The sequence below is a fragment of the Oratosquilla oratoria genome, chromosome 24 (assembly GCF_046742065.1).
Source record: "Oratosquilla oratoria isolate Oo_2021 chromosome 24, ASM4674206v1, whole genome shotgun sequence".
Lineage (NCBI taxonomy): Eukaryota > Metazoa > Arthropoda > Malacostraca > Stomatopoda > Squillidae > Oratosquilla > Oratosquilla oratoria.
Window position 1 is genome coordinate 8,070,654 of NC_134800.1, and position 19,785 is coordinate 8,090,438.

At 41.7% G+C, this 19,785-nt stretch overlaps 1 protein-coding gene across 2 annotated transcripts in view; it reads left to right on the forward strand.

The window, feature by feature from the left end:
* The window catches only part of Ras64B (ras-like protein 2), a 74,628-nt gene extending 57,687 nt beyond the window's left edge, over window positions 1–16,941 (forward strand). For both annotated transcript variants that reach the window (XM_076207566.1, XM_076207567.1), the window contains exons 3-4: window positions 11,224–11,435; window positions 14,186–16,941. In XM_076207566.1, the coding sequence (XP_076063681.1) occupies window positions 11,224–11,435; window positions 14,186–14,380 (407 nt within the window). In that variant the 3' untranslated portion in view covers window positions 14,381–16,941. The remainder of the gene's footprint in view (window positions 1–11,223; window positions 11,436–14,185) is intronic.
* Window positions 16,942–19,785: the final 2,844 nt, after the last annotated feature.

Here is a 19,785-nt window from a genome sequence, read left to right on the forward strand (position 1 = left end):
ATAATAATGATAGTAATCGTTCGTATTTTCCCTCTCTGTCTTGTCGTCGTCGTCGTCGTCGTCAGTGACGCGTGTTTCCTTAATTATCGTCAAGGACGCTGGTGGTGGTGGTGGCGAGTATGCACGTGCCTCTCTCACCACCATTCCTCACCACCTTCTCTCCCTCCACCATCTTCACCACCACCATCGCCGTCAACACTACAATCTCCATCAATCGCTTCTTTTTATATAATATTTGTGTTGGCAGCGTCATCCATACTCTCATCTTCCTTCTCATCACGTGCTGGACTCGTGATCGGCAGCTATTTCCCTCCCGGAAGAGAGCTCAGAGCTCATATGACTGATCTATGGATAATGTTGTGACCTCACACGCACACACACCCAATTCCCCGGCCACGAGAGTTGGAGTAACGACTCGAAGCGCAGCGATACTGAAATTGTTTCAACCCTGGGCAGGATTCGAACCCGGACCGCCGTAGTGTCAGTCAGGGACTCTATCAACCACGCCACCGAGCCGTGTGTGTGTGTGTTATAATAGTATTAGTTTCTAAGCAAAGGATATTCCGCCTCGACAGTTCTCCCAGCCGCGTGCTGTGCAGTAAGTCATAGTTACATTCCCAGTCAGTCACGATCGAAAGGATGCGGGAGGATGCAGCTTGTCTTTGGCCACCACAATCATTTTTGTCGACGAGATATCAGAGCCTCCTGGTGTGTTTTCGACTAGTTTTAGTCCCCCCCCCCTCTCTCTCTCTCTCTCTCTCTCTCTCTCACTTCTTACGGTTTTGAGAATATCCCGTAGGTGATTCTCCTTGGTCTTTGGATCACGTGTTGGACTCGTGATCGACAGCTATTTCCCTCCCGGAAGAGAGCTCAGAGCTCGTATGTCCGATCTATGGGTAATACTGTGACCTTACACACACACACACACCCAACTCCCCGCCCACGAGAGTTGGAGTAACGACTCGAAGCGCAGCGATACTGAAATTATTTCAGCCCTGGGCAGGATTCGAAGCAGGTACCACCGATACCTTCGTACTAACAGTCTGAGACTCTACCAACCGCGCCACCGAGTCGTGTGTGTGTGTGTGTGTGTGTGTGTTTACCTAAGTGTAGTGTACAGGAAAGGAATAACGCTCGTCGGGTCCCGTCTTCTCCAATTTTGTGCTGGTGTAGTCTACTATATATATATATATATATATATATATATATATATATTATATATCACGTTAAAACCACTGTTGGAGTAGAAAAGACTGGATACGGGGAATCTATATATTTCGATTGCAAACTGCAATCCTCTTCAGTATATAGATTCCCCGTATCCAGTCTTTTCTACTCCAACAGTGGTTTTAACGTGATTGACAAATGTGTGATTACATTTCTCACCTGTAATATATATATATATATATATATATATATATATATATACATACATACATACATACATATACACAGTATATGGAGATGTCGCAAAGCCCTTCCAGAAGTAAGTGAATCCGGTAGTTATTGTCATTGTCGTTGTTGTTGTTGTTGTTAGTAGTTGGTACCATTCCTTGATGTAGACCGCTTCTGCCTACGTGACATGAAAACAGTTAAGCGACGAATGCGTGGTTACGCTATGTGACACGGTTGGCACCCAGTGGTAGTACAGTTCCCACGGGGGGAAGGGGGGAGGGGAGTCCCACGGGGGGAAGGGGGGAGGAGGGGAAGGGCCTGGGACCAGTAGACTCCCGCATAGGACGCTTAGTGCCGGATGAGGAGTGATGTTGACTCTTGTTGCACTTCCTGAGTTGGGAGTATCCCCTCTTCTTCTTCCTCCTCCTCCTCCTCCCCTCTTCCTCCTCCTCCCCTCTTCCTCCTCCTCCTCTCGCCCTCCTCCTCTTCCTCATCATCTTTCTCTTCATCTTCCTCTTCTTCATCACCCCCTCTCCCCCAGTCTCTCTCCTCCTCCTCTTCTTCCCCTCCTCCTCCTTCTCTCGCCCTCCTCTTCCTCATCATCTTCCTCTTCTTCATCACCCCCTCTCCCCCAATCTATCTCCTCCTCCTCTCGCCCTCCTCCGCTTCCTCATCATCTTTCTCTTCATCTTCCTCTTCTTCATCACCCCCTCTCCCCCAGTCTGTCTCCTTCTCCTCATCCTCGTCCTGTTATCTGTCAGTTCCGTACCATTTGTCAACTGGACTGAGAGCCAAGTAGATACTAGACCCGAATCGACACACACCCACCCCTCGATGTGACCTCTGTCACTCTGCTGACACTCTCTCTCACACACACACACCTCCAAGGTACTTTAGCGTAACCTTTTTTCATAACTCTCAAGTGTTTTGGCGTAAACTTTTGTTTCCATCTCTCTCTCTCTTTCTCTTTCTCTTTCTCTTGTGTCAACATTTTTATCATAACTGTTATCTTTGTGTTGTTACCTTCGTGAATTGCCCCAGTTGACATCCATGTAAGGCGATCCCGCTATCACCAGAAGTTCAGCCTTAATGGTCCAATGCAGGACCGGACTTTCCCCTAAGGGACGATACAGCCTCTGGACTTCACCATGGTGGCTTCATCCGGTTTTGGTATGGTGAGAAGTGCATATGGTATGTTGGTATGGCTGTGGTTCGGACTGAAGTCTGAAATCATATATATATATATATATATGCGAAACTGGTCTACCGCACCTCCGAGACGTAGAAATGTCGCCTCCGCTTCTTCCTTCCACCTGACGCAGAAGTCTCACCTTCTGCCGAAGACTTAGGTGAACTTGGTTAAATAGAGAGATAGAATCAGAACGTTGTCTTCGAGGCGACTATATATATATATATATATATATATATATATATATATATATATATATATATATTTAGTGTGTGTATGTGTATAAAACAGGTATGTCAGTGACGGCCTTACGAAGACAACCAACTCGGCCGCGGCACTTTTCCTTATCAGTTCACGACACCTTATCGGCTACAGAGATAACAGGAGGACATACCAGCATCGAGTGGCCGATAATTTTTTTTTTTTTTTTTTCAACTGAATAAACATACCTGCCTCCGGTAATTCATTGTGCGCAAGGTCTTTGGAATATTTATTAATATTTATTTATTTCATTTGTTATTTATATATTCTTAATCTACAGTGTGAGCCCGATTAATACCTCACACACACACACACACACACACACACGCACACATGGTGTTTGTATGAGTTGACAACCGCATACCGCATATGTATGTCTGCGTATGAGGTTCCCCCTCTGATTAATATGTCGACAAAAGGCCATGACCTCTTTCAGACGATTTTGTTCAATAAAGGGCTAATGAACAAAAGGGGGGACATGTGGAAATTGAACAAGCTTATACAGTCTTACACACACTCACACAGTGGTAGAGTTCCCGGCCGCCACCTCGGCGATCCGGGTTCGAATCCCGCCCAGGGATGAAATTATTTCAGTGTCGCTGCGCTGCGAGTCGTTACTCCAACTCTCGTGTGCGGGGAGTTTGTGTGTGCGTGCATGTAAGATCACACAGCATTACCCATAGATCGGTCAATATAGCAGCTCGGAGCTCTCTTCCGGGAGAGAGATAGCTCTCGATCACGAGTCCAACACGTGATCCAAAAAACCATGGTGAATCACACACACCACTGTATATAGAGCTCCTTTATAGTTGACAGTGTGTGTCGTTGTGACCTATGTGGGTTGCCCGGTTGGCTGTGCAATGGGAGATCCTGTTTTTAAGAGACGCTAATCCCCCCCTCCCCCTCCCTCAATCCCTCCCACCCCCTCCCGTCCATCCACTCAACTCTTCCCTTTCAGTTCAGCCTTTAGACTACTCTATAGTCGGGCCTGTTAGGATAGGGAGCATCTTTATCTTGAAAGGAGGAAGAGGAGCGGTGGGGAGGAGGAGGAGGAGGGTGTGAGTCGTCAGGTTCACCCACGGCCAAAGCGAAGCCCGGGAGAGAGAATATATGTATATATAAATGTGTATGTATATTATATATATATATATATATATATATATATATATATATATATATATATATATATATGTAGCGCCAAGATCCATGTAGACTCATCAATGAAGAGCTTAGAAGACTATAGCTTCAACATCGAAAAGGTGTGGAAGCAAAGCATATATATATATATATATATATATATATATATATATATATATAATGTATATATTTAGCGCCAAGATCCATGTAGACTCATCAATGAAGAGCTTAGAAGACTGTAGCTTCAACATCGAAAAGGTGTGGAAGCAAAGCATATATATATATATATATATATATATATATATATATATATATATATACATATATATATATATATATATATATATATATATATATATATATATATACATATATATATATATATATATATATTATATATATATACATATATATATATGTATATATATATACATATGTAGCGCCAAGATCCATGTAGACTATCAATGAAGAGCTTAGAAGACTAGCTTCAACATCGAAAAGGTGTGGAAGCAAAGCATACATATATATATATATATATATATATATATATATATATGCTTTGCTTCCACACCTTTTCGATGTTGAAGCTAGTCTTCTAAGCTCTTCATTGATAGTCTACATGGATCTTGGCGCTACATATATATATCATATATATGTGTGTGTGTGTGTGTGTGTGTGTGTGTGTGTGTGTGTGTGTGTGTGTGTGTGTGTGTGTTAGCCTAGGGTTGTACTAGTGTGATGCTTCAATTTGAATTATTTTTGACAAATCAGCAAAGCGAAGAGATCGTAGAACGGCCATATTAGTGAGGTCATTCCCCTCCTTGGTCCCTCCTCGTTTCTCTTCTTCTTTTCCACACGTTACCTTTGGTAGAATCTCACCATTCCTGAAAATATATAGAACATAAACATATGAAACACATTCTGAAATATATGAAACATGTATGAAGCATAATCCAATTGTCACGTGAAGGTTTTTGCATGTATACTTGCTTCTGGCTCTCCGTCGCTGATCAACGACGACAGTGCTCCGGTGGAGTGCGAGGCGCAGTGATGCTGTCACTGACCAGCGGTCAGACTGTCAGCAGCTTCTCGCTTGGACTGACGAGCGAAATTCCTGATGTCACTCTTGTGTTGGCATTCGTCACAATCTTGACCACGTGGGAGGAGCTCCTCTCTCTCCTTCCTCTCTCCTTCTCTCTACCTCTCCTTTTCTCTATCCTCTCTCTCTCTCTCTCACACACACACACACACTTTTCTGTCTCTCCCTTTCTCTTTCTATCCTCTCTCTATTTCCCCTCTCTCTCTCCCACACACACTTTTCTGTCTCTTCCTTTCTCTTTCTATCCTCTCTCTCTCTCTCTCTCTCTCCCCCTCTCACCTTCCCTTGTGCATCCTATGTCTATCCTTACATAATCCTTTTCTCTTCCTCTCTTTCGTACAATGGCACAAAAGGTGATGATGATGCTATCGCATGACGTAAGTGCTCTTCTCTCCAGGGGTTGTAGCTATGACGTCAGGATATAAAAAAAAAGATAAAGGGGCAGCTACCTTTAGTGCTTCATCTTCCCACAGAATCCTTCCGCCTACATAAAGTATTTTTAAAAGTTTACTGTCCATCTTGATTCGTGTCCGTGTGTGTGTATGTATGTGTGTGACCCCTCCCTTAGAGCCTTCGAGTGTTTCTATATGTGGAGGTCTTCACGCGTGTGCACATCCCTAGAGATATCTTTATATACTTACTACTCTACTTACTCCGCTGGACCTTGAGCCTCAGGTAGATTCTGGTCCGCCAACAGCAATCCTCTCCATGCCCTTCAGTCCTGTGCTGCTTCCATCAAGGTGGCTTTATTCCTCTTCTGTCCATCTCCGTATCCACACCGTCTATCCATCTCATTCGAGGTCTCCCTGTTGGTCCTCTTCCAGGCATTCTTTACACACACACACACACACACACACACACACACACACACACACACACACACACACACACACACACAAGTTCCTTCCCACATCTGTATGTATCTGAAAGAGAACGAGAAGGAGAGGGGGAGAGAGAGAGAGAGAGAGGCACTGTTCCGTGAGTCTTGACTACCGCCCCTACTTGAGTTCATGAGAACCACTTAATTTCAATTCATAAGCCACCCAGTCGCTCGTTCGCTCGTTCGTTCAAGAACTCCGGTCGCCCCACACACAAGTTTTTCTCCTTTTTTTTGTGTGTGTTTGTGTGTGTGAGAGAGAGTGTCAAAGTACAGTGCTGTAACACCCGTTACTTTGAAGAGAGTTTTGGGTGTATATTCTCTTAAAATTCGCGTCTTGATGCTTTGAGGACCTTGGCAGACACTTGTGCAGAAGCTGGTTGTATTCAGTGTTGAAGTTATCTCCAGACGATTTCTTTCAGCCGAGAAGATCGCGATAATGAAGGGGTATTTTGATTGGGTAAACAAAGGCGAAATGACTCTCCGTACGCCATGTTTGTGTTCTCGACAGCCCTGGACAGGCGGGGAGGAGACCCAATGTCTGCCCTAAAAAAAAAAAAAAAAAACTGCTCGCCGCAACCGACCGGGTTTTGCATACTATGGGTTACTCGTGTCACGCTGTATGAGCGTGGGATGGTGAGTTTGTGTGCGCCATATTTGATCTGTATCGTCGTCAGAATCCCAGGATTTGTTGAACATCTCTGGCAATATTTGGCATAATTTTATCGTAATCCAACCAAGGCTGTATCTAGGGACGTCTGTGTGTGTGTGTGTGTTTTATGGTGTAATGTTGTAACAAGATACTTCAAATTGGCCACATATGCATATATTTCCATGATCTACACGAGTTGCATTTTGACTTTCATCAATCATACACTGTATTTTCCTTGCGTTTTTTTTTTATTTATTTATTTATTTTTTTCATAAATTCCAGGGGGGGGGGGAATGCTCCCCATAACCCATGTGGGTTCCCATGGTGATGTCATTATTCTAGAGTATGTAGCGTTCTTGCAACCAAATTTAAAGTTCTCACAGTTTGCATTGGACTGAAGCTTCGCCCCCCCCTCCCCCCCCCCTCTCAAAATGTTGGCTGCACTGTAAGGTTATTCTTGGTGTATTCCGTCACCTAGTTCTCTCTCTACCTCTCCCTCTCTCTTCTCTCTCCTCTCCCCACGACTGTTTTGCTTGTGTAGCAGTTCTTGCGTTATTTGATACCATGTATATATGCTGGCATATTTGCGAAGCTGTAGTCTCAGTTTCCTGTTACGCCTTAAATATGTTTCTTCTTCAAGTAAGATTTGTTTGCAAGAGAATCTATATGCTATTAGTGTTGCCTGTGTGTGTGTGTGTGTGTGTGTGTGTGTGTGCGCGCGCGTGCGTGTACACGTCCTTGTGTGTACGAAACCTCGAAATAGACATGACGATCTCAAACATCATTTGCTGCCAGTACTAATTGAGCTTACTACTATCGTGAATATTTTATTTCTTTGCCCCGTTGTCGGTTTTTTTTTTTTTCTTATTCGCTTATTTATTTCTTTATTTATTTACGGAGTTTATTTATTTGTGGTGGGTCACATCAACGCTGTGACGACACTACCGGAATCTACTTTCTCGTTAGCTGTCGAACACCACAAATCATCACTTCGAATTATCGTCGACATTACTATCACTACTACCCATTAATTTCCTCTTTCTCCTCCATTCCACCTCCCCCTCCCCCTCCCCATCCTCTACCACTTACTATCAGTACACGCCACTAACACCCTCCACTTAATTAAGGCAGTTCCTTAAGTTTTGTGTGTGTGCGTGCATGTATTTACTTAGTTGTATCTTACGGAAAGGGGAGCTAAGCTCGTGGTGTCCCGTCTTTGTATCTTTCCATATCCAATTTGTTCTTAATAAATTCTTGTATTGTTTTTGTACACACCGTTCTTTCGTCTTATGTGTTCCATACTGTACATTCACCACTCTGTGGGGAAAGCTGTTCTTTTTCAGGTCTTTTCTATAATTGTCCTATTTTAGCTTTCTTCCATGTCCTCTTGTGTTTCATGTATCCCAATTTAATAAGTCTTCTTTATCAAGGACTTTATGCCTTTATAATTCTGTGTGTTTGTGTGTGCGTGCGCGCGGGGGGGGGGTGGAAACACTTCAGAACGTCACTTCGTAGATCTATAGAACGTTTATGACATAGTACAGTATTGTTCCGCGCATTTACCTCACATATGATGAAAGTTATTTTTGTAGACAAGCAACGATATTCATGAACAACACGGATGAGGTCGCCTGTAGTAATGGTCACCTACACGAGCTGTTCCCGTGGGATGGCGTCATGAAGGAGCATCTCCCCCCTGCCTGTCTCTAAAGTCGTTCTCATCAACTGGGGGTGCAGCCCCGAAGGCTGGCATTCGATATACGTTCTGGACACAATTTTTCTGCCATATTTTAACTGTTCCTTTCACACAACAGGTTACAACTGGCAACAACTCTTTTATATATATATATATATATATATATATATATAAAATTTCCTCTTCTTCTTCATCCTAGGACGTGCCCGCCAAACATCCTAATTACACTTTCCCACACTTGTGAGTGTTGGCACTTAATTTTCACCCCATTGCCAAAAACAGCATTCGCCAGGGCCAGTTTGTCTCTTTTCTCTGTGGTCATGTCTCAAATTGATACCACCACCAAGTCTCACTTTCTCTTTTGAATTTATCTAATTATAGTATACAAGAAAGGAGCAGCGCTTGTTAGATCCCATCTCCTATTCTTTCTCTCTGTCTATCTCTCTCTCTCTTTTTTTCTCCTTCTTTCTTCTTCCATACCTGTTTAATTGTAGTATAAAGGAAAGGAGCAGTTCTTGTTTTTCCATCTCTTGATCCATTGCTTTTCCTTTTAGGAATGTCCCCTGTGGGGCTACAAGGAGAAGGATGCCTAGTCCCAATCCCCGTCCCTTTCTTTTCGCCTCTTACGATCCAAGTGGAATTACTTGGTGGCAGTATTCTTTTCCCCCACCACAGGGAAGGTAGGCGAAAAAGGAAATGAATATTCAGAGAAATTGTATAGGACAGTAACAAGGGGTTGGGGGACAGCATAACGGAGGAACAGTCGTAGTATAAAAGTGTCATCATTTCTCTATGAACAGAGTTTTCCTCTATCACAGCCAAAATAATGTGTGGCTCTGGTCCGTAGGGGCGCCCCATATAGACCCTAAAGTATCAACTGCATGCCACTTTGCCACAATAACATGCAGCCAATACCCCAGATGGGGAGAATACCCCAGACGGATGTACAAGGGGTGAAAGTGGCAGTAGTCTGGAAGTGAGCATTAAGTGAGACTGGAGGAAGTGGATAGTTTTAGATACTTGGGTGCAAATGTGGCAGGAAAAGGTGGAGTGAAGGTGGAGGTAGAATGTAGATTGAGAGAAGCGAGTAAATGCCTTGGTGGATTAAAGAGTGTAATGAGAAATAGACATTTGGGAATGGATGCTAAGAGGAGACTATATGAAGGAATGATTGTGCCAACAGCACTGTATGGGGCAGAAACATGGAACATAAGAGAGGAGTTTAAATGTGTTTGAGATGAGGTGTCTGAGAAGTATGATGGGGTTACTAGGCTGGATAGAGTGAGAAATGAGGAGGTGAGGAGGAGAACAGGGGTGGAAAGGGGGTTGGGAGATAGGGTTGATGAAAGAGTATTAGAATGGTTTGGACACATGGAAAGAATGAGTGAAGAAAGACTAGTAAAAGAGGTATGGAAGGCAGATGTGGAGGGAGTGAACATGAAGGGACGTCCTAGGATGAGGTGGATGGATGAGGTGAAGGGGGCTTTGGGGAAGAGGGGAATGTCTGTTGAGGAAGGACGGGAGAGGACAGAAGACAGGGGTGAATGGAGAATGGTTGTATATGGATGATGTTGTGATGCATGAGGTGGAATGGGCAGGGGGATGGGGGGGTGAGGTAGTATGTGTGAGCAAATTTTGACACAGTCCGAAGGGATTTCTCCCCGTCTTCTCCTTTATGCATGGGGGGATGGAGAGGGGGGTCGCCGATTTAATGAAGTGGCCTTGCTGTGGATGTGCTGTGTATTGCGACACTGCTTGTGACCCAAGGCAGTGAACAAGGTGCAGGGATGACCTGTCATCCAGGAGGTGCTAAGATGAGAGGGAGGGTGGAGTGTAGTCAGGGATGAAATGGGTGGGAATGATTTTATGCCTTTTCCTTTTTGGTTACCTCCCTTGTAAGGGGGAAAAAGCCTTGGTATATGTATGTATGTATGTCTTGATCCATATAATGAAATGCCACTTTTATCTTCTGCAGTAGTCCATATATGTCTCCTGCTGATTTGTCTATCAGGGGACAGATTGTCTTTTATCAACATTCCCAAATCTTTCTCCTATCTTGCTTTTGTAATGTGTTTACTTCCCAGGGAATAGTTTAAGGATGGTCCTTTGCCACTATTACTAATTTCCAATACTTTGCTTTTTATTTTTATTGATTTTATTTTAATTAACTTCATTTCCCATTTTTGGCACCAAGCAGAAATGGTGTCTTGATCTTTTTGCAATTACCATCCTCATTTTTCAATCTTCTCATTTTTGCATTGTCTGCAAATATGTTGACATAGCTTCTTGTTCCTTCCATGATGTCATTGACATAAGCAAGGAACATTATTGGTGCATACACTGAACTTTGTGGAACTCCACTCACTACTGCTCTCCATATTGACATCTTATCCTTTATGATGTCAAGATGAAAGAGTGTGTGTGTGTGTATATATGCGCGTGTGTGTGTAGAAAAGGCTAATCTATGTATACGAGTATTATTACTAATATTTTGTTGATAATAGCAATATAACCATTATTACTCTCTTCATATATATATATATATATATATATATATTTTTTTTTTTTTCAGGAAAGATTTTTCACTGCTGCATACTATGAGACAGTATACCATATCTACTTAATTATATCAAATTGTGGCACAGGAAATAATATGCTTTCCAGTTCTCATACCTGACTACAAATTCATATAGTTTCAAATTGGGCTGTATCTATTTTTCTATTATCATATTTAAATTTAATAATTCAGTTTATTTTGTATGTATGTGTGTGTGCATCAAAATTTCACACCGGTATAAGATGACTGAGTTAAAGCACACCCACATCAAGGAAATAGATAAATTGTAATATTTCATGTTTTTTCAGTTCTGGGTGTCCACAGTAGAGAAAGAGGAAAAATAATATTCACTTTTTCCAGTTCTGGACACTGCTGGTCAAGAGGAATTCAGTGCCATGAGGGAGCAGTACATGCGCTCGGGAGAAGGCTTCCTCCTCGTCTTCTCCGTGACTGACCGGGCCAGTTTTGAAGAAATGCTTCGCTTTCACAAACAGATTCTTCGTGTCAAGGACCGTGATGAATTCCCAATGCTCATGGTGGGCAACAAGGCAGACTTGGAACATCAGAGACTCGTAAGTTTTTAAAGGGGCTAATGTAAAGAAATGCTAAGAATTACTTGCCATCAAACTGGATCGATTGATTTTTTCTTTTTCTTTTTATGTGTATTCACCTCGGATCTGCTGCAGTCTCTGTCGAGACAGCCAGACACCACCCTACGGCAGTGAGCTCAGAGCTCCTTATTAGCCGATCTCTGGGTAGGTCTGAGACCACTCACACACCACACACCGGGACAGCAAGGTCACAACTCCTTGACTAACGCCCCGTACCTACTCGCTGCTAGGTGAACAGGGGCTACACATGAAAGGAGACAAACCCAACTTATCTCCGCCCGACCGGGGAATCGAACCCCGGTTCTCTGGCTTGTGTGTGGGTGTGTGTCACTCAAAAATTATATATCTTTGTACTAGAATAACTAATGCAAAGATGGAGAAGTATGCTTTGAAAAGGGGATAGATTAATACATAGTTTGATTAACCACAGAAAATTATATTTTGTGTATCTTCCTTTCCTAAATACCAAGTGAACACATTTTCAAATGTGTTTTTCCCAAAACTTGTTGTCAGCCCTAGATTTGAGATCACAAATTCATTACAATCGGGTGTTGAGATGGAAAGGGCATAAATGAGTTTTAGTGGGTATGTGCTCTGACTCAACCTCCCCACCACTGCCCCATAAAGGGGAAAGGGCTAAGTGTGTGTGATTTACCTAATTGTATCTTACGGGAAAGGGAGCTACCTGCGTGGTGTCCCATTTGTATCTCGCAATGTCTAGTTTGCCCTTAAATTCGTGTATGGTTTTTGCACACACTATTGTTTTGTCCAGTTTGTTCCAAGTGTCCACCACTCTGTGTGGAAAACTGTTTTTCTTCAGATCTCTTCTATAACTATCCTTTTTGAGTTTCTTTCCATGTGTGATTCACCTTGGTCTTTGGATCACATGTTGGACTCGTGATCGACAGCTATTTCCCTCCCAGAAGAGAGCTCAGAGCTCGTATGACCAATCTGTGGGTAATGCTATGACCTTACACGCACACACACCCCCAACTCCCCGCCCACGAGAGTTGGAGTAAAGACTCAAAGCGCAGCGATACTGAAATAATTTCAGCCCTGGGCTGGATTCGAACCAGGTACCACAGGCACCCCTGTACTGACAGTCTGAGACTCTACCAACTGTGCTGTTGAGTCATATATAGCTGTGCCTTGCTGCATTGCTTCTGACCCAGGGTAGTGGGTGTGAGACTGGGATGATCTATCATCCCTGAGGAGCTAAGATGAGAGGGAGGTAAGGGTGGTGGATGGGAGTGGAATTATATACACACACATACAACTCATGGCACAGTTGGTAGAGTTCCCGACTGCCACTACAGCAGTCCAGGTTTGAATCATGCCCAAGGCTGAAATAATTTCAGTATCACTGCGCTGTGGATGGGTTAACTTTCATAGGTGGGGAGTTGGGGTGTGTGTGTGCATGTAAGGTCACAGCAATACCCATAGATCGGTGATATATGAGCTCTGAGCTCTCTTCTAGAAGAGAAATAGCTGTCAATCACAAGTCCAACACGTGATCCAAGACCATGGTGAATCACACACACACTTAGGTCTTTTAATTCAGCACTCGCTAACCACCACTTGAGCAAATGTTGGCCCCAGGACATAAAATACCACCAATTCCGGAAGTGGGTTTACATCCTGGGCCCAAATATGTGCACAAGCGGCGATTGGTAAGTGTGTATGTAATTCCACTCAAATTGGATGCCTGAGGTATGATGATTGATGCATCACTACTCACTTTATAAAATATAAATTCATTGCTGTATTACTCCTTCTCTTTCTCTCAGTAACAATAAACACGAAATGTGATCAAGCAAGTTCACAGAATTCAGGGGTCACTCGGCTACAACTACAAAATAAATATATCAAGATGCAGACACCAGTACAGTGAGACCTCTCATTAACGAACATTAATTATCTGTGTTTGCGGTGTTTTCACTGTGTTTTTGGTGCTGTTGTTTAGTGCGTGCAATCACTATGCCACCCAAAAACCATTCCAAATCAACGGATTATTCACATCAACGGACACCGTTACCCCCCCCTTTTAGTCCGTTAATGAGAGGTAGTACTGTATTCTCACAGACCCACTCGCTTCTTGTGACACCTACATAAACATCATCTTATGGAAGAGGTTAGATGACCTAGGTGACCCTGGAGGGTGGAAGGTCAATGATGGTGGGGCGACATCAGGTCACAGTCGCCAGGGTCAATGCTTCCACTAATAATTGTATGTCGCCCTACAATTATTAGTGGAAGCATTGACGGTGGCGACTGTGACCTGATGTCGCCCTACAATTATTAGTGGAAGCATTGACCCTGGCGACTGTGACCTGATGTCGCCCCACCACCATTGACCTTCCGCCCTCCAGGGGGTAATTGTCTGCTACCCTAATTAAAAACTGTCCTTGTTCCTTTTTTCATGTATATATTATCTATGCATTTCTATTACTATGTACTTGTTGCACTGAAGATGTAATATATGAAAGCGCTCTGCTTCGTTAGTTTCTTTTTTCCAAGTGGTCTACTTTGCATAAGTGAACACACATACCTGTGTTCTTATTAGCATATATATATATATATATATATATATATACACATTTTTTTTTTCTTAAACTGTTTTTTAATACAGTATTAGGATTGTGACATCTTCTAATTTATATATATATATATTTTTTTTTGAGAGAGATATTGACATTGAATTCCATTTACAGGTATCAACGGAAGAAGCTCATACTTTAGCCCGACAGTTTAAAATTCCGTATATCGAATGCTCAGCCAAGATTCGCATGAATGTTGACCAGTCTTTCTATGAGCTTGTGAGAATTGTTAGGAAGTTCCAGGCAGCAGAGAGACCCCCAGCTAAAACAGCTGCAAAGAAAAACAAGAAAAATTGTTCCATTCTTTGAGGCAGCCAAGACTTGTGGCAGCATCAGAGCTTATTTTATACAAGTGTGTGATTGAGAACATGAAAAGTTCTCATGAAACGAGGAACATATAGTTCTGTAGAAAATTGTCAAGAATAAGAAACTGCTTTCACACTGTCAGGTTAAGATTTAATTGAAAGAGAGAACTGCACGTCATATTAATTATCGATGATCTTAACCACCTACCACTTGTTTGCTACACTTGATATAGACATAAAAGATATCCCACCTATATAGTTAGCCCCTTTTTTCAGTGAAAAACCTGTTATTTTTACTTTCAAAAACCTTGTGGTCCCATATGTGAATGAGCTATATAGTATTCTGTATTTTCTAATATTGCTTTAGTTGACTTGCTTGATTATGCTTACCTTTATAACTTCAATCTCTTCATGAAATGAATGTATATCTTAGCCTTGCAGCTTCATGATAATGAAACAAAAAAGACAAAAGGCATTTTGTTTCTTCATTTTAATCATTCATCTCATATAATCTTTTAATCTCAAACCAAAGACTCCAATACTTTTTGTCTCCCTTTTGTTTTTTTACGTACATATTTGGTCACATATACAACCATCAGTTGTAATTATTGTACATAGGTGTTCCAATTTGAATTTGGAGAAAGGGATTACTCAGCCTGTGTACCGTTTGACAGCCCTACATGGACACTTGTAATTCAATGTAAGAAGTGTCAAATAAAGTGTTTGCAGCTCTTGGTGTCAATGTGATATTTTACAAGTGCTCCTCATATGTCTTAGATCTGATAACATACTAGGTGCAATTATCAGTGGTTTTGAGATCAACGTAGGGAAGAGGGAAATATATACAGTAGTTAATGAATTATATATTTCAGAGGCTAGGTTTAGTTATAATAAGGTATCCTAAACTGAGCAGAAACTAAAGTCAATCTGTTATTGATACTAAAATGAATCCATTCAGTGTGGTAATGCACCGTATAGATTTTGTCAAATCACAAATGCAATATGATTTGATTCAACACGATAAAGATCACTTTGTGTTTGACAAAATTTGTGATGTGAGACTCGTATTGAAAGGTTCCCTCTCGACTGCCACAGGCACTCCATTCTATACCAGGCAGTTTTACTCAGCTGAGGGAAACTTCTTGCAGCCAACGAGTTCAGCATTATTCACCTCTAAGATCTAAACAGACTTGCTAATTTGTGCTACCTAGTAGACCAGTTAGAGATATGTGCAGTGTTTTGCTATAGTTTCGGTTTATAGGATTTTTCTTTTGTACCAGTAACCCCCAGAATGTGTGACTGATGGAGGTATATTCTGTGAATATCAGTGATAGATTGACTTCAGGTTTTAGAATCAAATTACATATTTGAAATGTTCTGTTTTGAGGGAAATTCATCTTTACCATGTGTTCAACTCATTGTTTTGGATCTATTTTTATATTATGTAAGTAGGTTCAGCTGTTCCTATTAAAAGCGCAGCTATAAGTAGGTAGCATTGTTGGCAAGATGAAATGTTTAGAAACTGGCTAGGGACAGAAATTTTTAGTTATACTTTGGCAGTTCTAGAAACTTAGAAGGGTACTATGTGCCTGGGCAATCACGTAGAAAGCTGCCATAAAAGTTAGTCATTTAATACAATCATATAAGATTTCTTAAGGGCTTCATAGGTTTTGTTTCAAATGTAAGCAAGATGGTTATAATAGTTGGTTGCATTCAGTTATATTCGGCAAGATACAAGATTGATAATAAAGGAAATCTTTCACCAAAATCATTGGGGTCTTTGGAATTTGAATGCAAGGTGGCAGGAATTGTTTGAAAGGGAAAGAAATGGTTTAGATAATTTCAATTGGTTACCGAGTATTGGGAAGTCTCTTGCTGCTAATGATCCTCTTGTGCTTAACTGCTTGTAATTAATATTGTTTGATATTTTTTCCTCTCAAATCTTTTATACGTGCTTTACCAGATACATTCTTACATACAACATGATTGGTTCTGACCATTGTATGCCATTGTATGACATTTTTAACATATAGAATTTTTTTCTATTTTGAAATTTGTTATGATAGACTTCAGTAGGCTTTTTAAAAAGATGGTTTTAAGGAAATCGGTGTTCAACTGTAATATCAGTTAGTGTTTTCACTTGTATATTAGCTGCAGTAACGGGATATGTGTTCATGGAATTTTAAAACTGCACAAAATGTTGAATGTATATCATTGTACTGCGCCATAGTGTACTCAAAGCCTTACTTGTTATTTTAGAATGAACAAAAAATATCTGTAGCTGTTTGGAAATTAACGGCAACTTGTGTTGGAGAGACAGAGGAGGAGAAAAAAAAACAGCTTCTAGCCTTAATTTAAGTGCCTTGTATGATTTTTCTGGGATTATGGGCCCCTCTATTACTGTCAGCGTCACAACTGTCCAAAATGTTCAAACATTGATTAGCATTTTGTTACCTATCAAAGAATATTTGTGAAAGCATGATTCAGACCATGGTGGTACTGATCATGTAGCACAGTATACATGCTTTTATTTATTCTCTGAAATAAAAAATATTTTCAGGATAATATGTAATTTGAATTAATCCTAATATTCGTCTTGTTTACATTAGTATCAGGTGTGTGTGATTGTTTAACCTCTTCCATATGGTGCCGCCTACGTAGGCGGCATGAGGAGCAAGTGGATACGCGAGGCTGCCATATCGGCGTCTTGATTATATTTATTGTAGTTGCCCCTGCATAATGACATACTCTCCAAACTGTCTTCATCACATTTTCTATGGTTATCAAAATTCATGGGCGAAAGAGAGAACGATCGATATAAGCGGTGACTATTTTTTATGATGCAAGTATTATGACAAAACATCATACATCTGGCAGCTAATGCTGCCCGCAAGATTTTGGCCCGTAGTGAAGGGGTTAAGGAAAGAGATGATTTGGTTTAACATCATTAACTCTTCCTATCAAGTGGCTAGAACAATGCCCCTTACAGAATTCACATACAAACATAAACCAAAGGCTTTTTTCCCCCTTACATGGGAGGTAGCCAAAAAACAAGGGCATAGAAACCACTCCCACCCATTCCATCCCCTACATACTCCACTCCCCTCTACCCTCTTCCCTCCCTCTTATCTTGGTACCTCCTGAATGATGGGTCATCCCTGCATCTTGTTCAGTGCCAGAAGACATAGCACATCCACAGCAAGGCCACTTCATTAATTCGGCAACCCCTCCCTCTCCGTCCCCTCATGCAGAAAAGGATGAGACTAAGGAGAAAACCCCTTCAGGCCACATCAATTTATTTCTCGTACATACTCCCTCACCTCCCATCCCCCACCCACTCCCCTTCATGCATCACAGCATCATCCATACACAACCCTTCTCCATTCACCCCTATCTTACAGAATTTGTAGCATGGAATTTAATGAACCATACCCTTAGACCAGTGGTTCCCAAACTTTTTCAGCTTGTTTCCCAGTTTATCACGTCACATGTTGTCAACATAGACCCAGTTTATCACATATTGTCAACATGTCAACATGAACCCAGTGTATCATGTCACATGTTGTCAACATGTCAACATTGATACATATGGCTAAATTAAAACACTAGAGATATTTTCGTTTATGTATTGCATTTGAACTTTGTGCGTCTCTAATGACTATTCTCAAAAATGTCAAGATCATCAGTGGGATGGATGGAGTTGCATGATTGAACCTAATTGAGGAATTCTTGGCTTCTTGATTTTCAGAACTATTAACTTTTTTTTTTCCCGTCACCCCCTCCATTACCCCCGAAAATTTGTTAAATTATCCCAAGGGGGTAATTTACCGCCCAGTTTGGGGTTTGGGAACCACTGCCTTAGACCAACTCGCTAGTAGCAAGGTTCCAATTCCCATCACCACGACCTCAATCAGCAAGCATCCACTTAGGAAATTTATATATCAAGGGCTTCTATCTTATAAGGGAAGTAGCCAAATCAAAATCACTTGCTCATTTCACTCCTATGTGGCCCTCATCCTGTGGGGGAAATGGTCATCCAATCTGATCATACATATACCAAAGGCATTTTCCCCCTTACACAGGGGGTAGCCAAAAAGAAAAAGGCATAGAAACCATTCCATCCCCTATATATTCCTCTCCCCTCCACCCTCCCTCACATCTTGGCTCCTCCTGGATGATGGTTCATCCCTGTATCCTGTCCACTGACCTGGGTCAGAAGTAGTGTCGTAAGACACAGCACATCCGCAGCAAGGCTACTTCATTAATTCGGCGACCCCCCTTCTCCATCCCCTCATGCAGAAAAAGAGAAGACGGGAAGAAATCATTTCCAATCTGATCAAATTACCAAAATGACACCCCCCAAAAAAAAAAAATAATAATAATAATAATCCACGGGGTACCCACGGATTTTGCCAAGAATTAAGTCACTTCTTTGTCCTAAACTTGCCCTAGAGGGAGAGAGTTATGCGCAGTGTACTTCAAGGTACACGAAGAATCTAGACCAAAATTGCATGGCAACAAGCCAAAGTTAATCCTTTTTTTTTTTTTCTGCATTTTAGATTTCTGCCTCTAGCCAGAGTAGTCTCCAAGTGCAGTCCACATGAGGCCTCAAGGCCCTCAACCTGTGGGTGAGATGGTGGCCCAATTGGACCAAGTGATCAGATGTGGGAAATATTTCAAAATACACTCACTAAGATGATTCAAACTTACATTCCTTTTAAGGACAGACGTCCCCCAAATCAGGCTCGCCCAAAGTGGCTCGACAAAGAAAGTGAAAAAAGTATTGCTAAAAAGAGACAAGCTTATAAGAAATATAAGTGCTCGGGTGCATCTAATGACTATGAAAGTTTTGTATCAATACATAGAGATTTAAAAAAGACAATAAGAAAAAGAAAACAACATGAAATGAACATCGCTGATAAATCCAAAGAGAATCCCAAAGAATTCTAGAGTTACATTAGAGATAAAAAGGTTGTTAGGAATCACATTGGTCCACTATTATCTGATGACGGTCAACTTGAATATTCAAATGAAGGAATGTGTAATATCTTAAACAATTACTTTAGCTCGGTATTCGTAAACGAAACACCTTAAAGTGAATTCCAAACTGAAACCTGTGAAAAGTCTAGGGTAAATTTACTCACTACGGTAAATATACATACATACATATACCAAGGCTTTTTCCCCCTTACAAGGGAGGTAGCCAAAAAGGGAAAGGCATAAAAACACTCCCACCCATTTCATCCCTACATACACTCCACACCCCTCCCACTCTCCCTCTCATCTGAGCACCTCCTGGATGACGGGTCATCCCTGCACCCTGCCCACCGCCCTGGGTCAGAAGCAGTGTCGCAAGACACAGCACATCCACAGCAAGGCCGCTTCATTTAATCGGCGACCCCCCCTCTC